Source organism: Solanum verrucosum, unplaced genomic scaffold (genome assembly GCF_900185275.1).
Source record: "Solanum verrucosum unplaced genomic scaffold, falcon-dt-bn FXZP01000115.1, whole genome shotgun sequence".
Taxonomy (NCBI): Eukaryota; Viridiplantae; Streptophyta; class Magnoliopsida; order Solanales; family Solanaceae; genus Solanum; species Solanum verrucosum.
Window position 1 is genome coordinate 478,436 of NW_026020680.1, and position 3,072 is coordinate 481,507.

The following is a 3,072-nucleotide window of genomic DNA, read 5'->3' on the forward strand; positions in this document are numbered from 1 at the left end:
AATCTGAGACCCATGGTTTTAAACCTACTTCATTGACCACTTGTCCACACAATTAAGTGCAATTGTCCATAATTTATTCTTGACCATATTCACATCCCATGGTCAAGTTGGAATCCACTTCCTCCGGAATGCTCCATTTAGTGTTGTAAGAGAAATCAGAATAGAATCACTCCAGAGAAACTCAAGAAGATAAATCTGAATAATAAACAAGATATAAATCCAAACTTCACGGATCTTCCCCATTACATTTCCTCACACAATGAGTTTCTGGAGATGGAATCAACCTTTGATGATCTAGAAGTTGGTCATTTCATTGGCTGTATATTATATGTATATATAATATAATATGTGTGTGTGTGTAGAGAGAGAGAGAGTAGAAGAGAGAATTCTGGGTGAAAGTACTGTTGTAGTTGCGAGAAATAGGGAAGCGATGGAAGCTAGATTTCATCTGTCTCTCACTCTTCCATTATAAAGTCTTTTTTACTATCAGAATGAGAGATATGTCTTCCTGTTATTGATGCATTATTTTATAACTTGTGAAGGTTTAAAAGCAATTTACAAGAATTGGGATGTATAGGCATGACTCGATCACTAGAACAGTGCATTAAATGTGTAATTAACCCACTGGATGTTGAATAATTTAGCTTCTAAAGATGACACAGAAGTTCACATAGCATAATACTCATGTTTATAAAATCATTAGCATTGATCAAAGCAGAAAAAAACTTCTTCAGCAGAGAGAAGAGTGGAAAGAGCCAGAAGAAACGAGGCTGACCTTAAGCTACTCCAAAGTTTTGAAGCCTGTCACAATGAGGTGTTGGGTAATTCCTGTTCCATTGTCGCCTCTGGAGTTCTATATGACAGTAACGACCAAGCGTACTTTTGTGATCTCTAATAACATTGTCTTCAATGTTCTCCCGAGCAGGACTACCAAGAGGATAATTCTTATCGAATTCTGCTGATTTAACGAAAAATTCTACACCATATTTATCTGTCATCTTCTTAAACTGATAAGAGTAGTTCTTCTGCAAGGAATAGTACTGAGGCGCCGAGAAAGGAAAATAAGCAAGTAAAAAGATGATAAAAAATGGTAACATTTGAAGGAGGAGAATTAAGTTGGGCCCAGAGGAACCTAAATTCTCCCTCTGGTGGCGGACATTGGTCCTTGACCTGTAGACATAAGAGGTCCTATACATTTCAGACTGACCAAAAAATGCCCTTATAATCTCATCATCATCAAAATCATCTTCAAAAAAGTTGTGGTCCATTCTTCTCCTCCGACGTCTAAGATTATGCTGCTGATTAAACTCAAATTCCTCCACCAAACCCGTCTCATCATACTGCCTTCTTGAGTCATCATCACTCAAACACTTAAATGCCTTGGATACTTTCTTAAAGGCCTCTTCAGATCCCGGAGCCTTGTTTTTGTCAGGATGAACTTTCAAGGAGAGCTTCCGGTATGCCTTCCTTATCTCCTCAACTGAACAGCTCTTTTCTAGACCTAGAATTGCATAATAGTCCTTTATGCTCTTAATTTGTGTAACCAAATGCACGTGTTCTTCAGTATAGTTCCTCTCCTCATCAGATTTGACATGTTTCTCAGTCGAATTTTCTCCAATCTCAGTAGGGTGATCATAAGTTGAGGCATCAAGCTTTTCACAAGCAACCAAAAGATCATTGATATCTAGTTTACTGTTAAGGCGGCATGCAATTCCAATATACTTAAGCGCTTTCTTCTTATTGCCTGACACAATTGCCTCTTTAGCAATACCGATGCATCTTAAGGCTTCATCTTTGTTACCATCCATTCTTATCTCAACTTCAACAATGATCCAAAAAAGGTGAAAATTAAGCTTTAAAACCAAAACCCATTGCACAAGAATACATAATGCCAACAGTCATCCAGAATCTTGTTTCGCAATTCAATTTCACCTGACACCAAAATAGCGAAACCAATCACTTATAATAATATACACAGAAACATAAGAGAGGCACTTTTACACATATTAGTCGTCAACATCACAATACTAAAAGCATTTCGAGGAGATATTGAGATTATGATTGATGGTTTAGCATAAACGACCTTTTTCTCCTACAAAGGTAGAAGTAAGGTGTGCATACATTCTACCCTCTCCAGACCGCACTTGTGGGATTACACCAGGATGTTGTTGCTGCTGGTCTAGCATTTGCAAACCGAATCATAAAATGCAAAGACAAAAACAATAAAACAGAGAGCCCACACACCTTGTTAAATAATTGAAGCTTGATGAGCCACCAACATACAATTCAAATTCACCCTGATCACCAAGATAGCCCACCAATTAGTCGAAATTATAGCACACAGAAACGTAAATTAACGCCTTTATTAATTGTCACAACATTATAAATACACAATAAGGTTTGAATTGCATTGCATTGTAAACCGAAATATATTCAACAGATAACTTCAAACAAAAGTAAACCCAATAACTACAGAACAAATACCCCTTCAAATTTCAATTACACCTAATTAACAACAAAGAAAGTCCATAAATTACATTACGGAGACACGTAAAAGAAGATAATTTAGGCATATTATTCATCACGATTATCACAATCAGAAAAGCATTTTGAGATAAGGGCTTGAATTTCCTATCATTTTAAGAAGTAAAATCAACATAATAAATGGAACCAAAAAGTTATAAAAGAAAGAGAGGTTTCACTTTGTTTGGAACGACCTGAGAAACGAGAGTCCGCGAGAAGAGGAGAGAAAGGGTTATATTGATGAAGATTCTGAATAAACCAACATGATTGTATTATGTATATGTCCCAGCCTTGTTAATTTAAATAATATTTGTTTTGATTGTTATTTTAACTAGTATACGTACCTGCGCGTTGTGCGGATATTTTAATTTTTTTATTATTTCATGTATTATTTTTATGTTGTATTAATAATTTTTTTTTTTTTTCATATTAACAATTTATTAGTTCAAACTTTTCACATGAAATGTTATTAAATGACCTTTTTTTTGCATATTGTTTTCTTTGAATAAAAAAGGTTCAAAATATTTTTTACATCCTTAAATTAGTATA

The 3,072-nt window shown here is 35.0% G+C and overlaps 1 protein-coding gene across 2 annotated transcripts; it reads right to left on the bottom strand.

The window, feature by feature from the left end:
- Window positions 1-776: 776 nt before the first annotated feature.
- LOC125812187 (chaperone protein dnaJ 49-like) lies at window positions 777-2,729 on the bottom strand. 2 transcript variants are annotated; one of them, XM_049491709.1, is made up of 3 exons: window positions 2,718-2,729; window positions 2,245-2,297; window positions 777-1,932 (listed from the first exon to the last, which is right to left on the bottom strand). In XM_049491709.1, exon 3 carries the CDS (start codon window positions 1,806-1,808, stop codon window positions 777-779), a length of 1,032 nt encoding a protein of 343 aa, XP_049347666.1. In that variant the 5' UTR covers window positions 1,809-1,932; window positions 2,245-2,297; window positions 2,718-2,729. The 2 variants fall into 2 exon arrangements, with proteins under 2 accessions (XP_049347666.1, XP_049347665.1); XM_049491708.1 differs by lacking the exon at window positions 2,718-2,729 and having other exon boundaries at window positions 2,245-2,695.
- Between the last annotated feature and the right edge of the window lie 343 nt (window positions 2,730-3,072).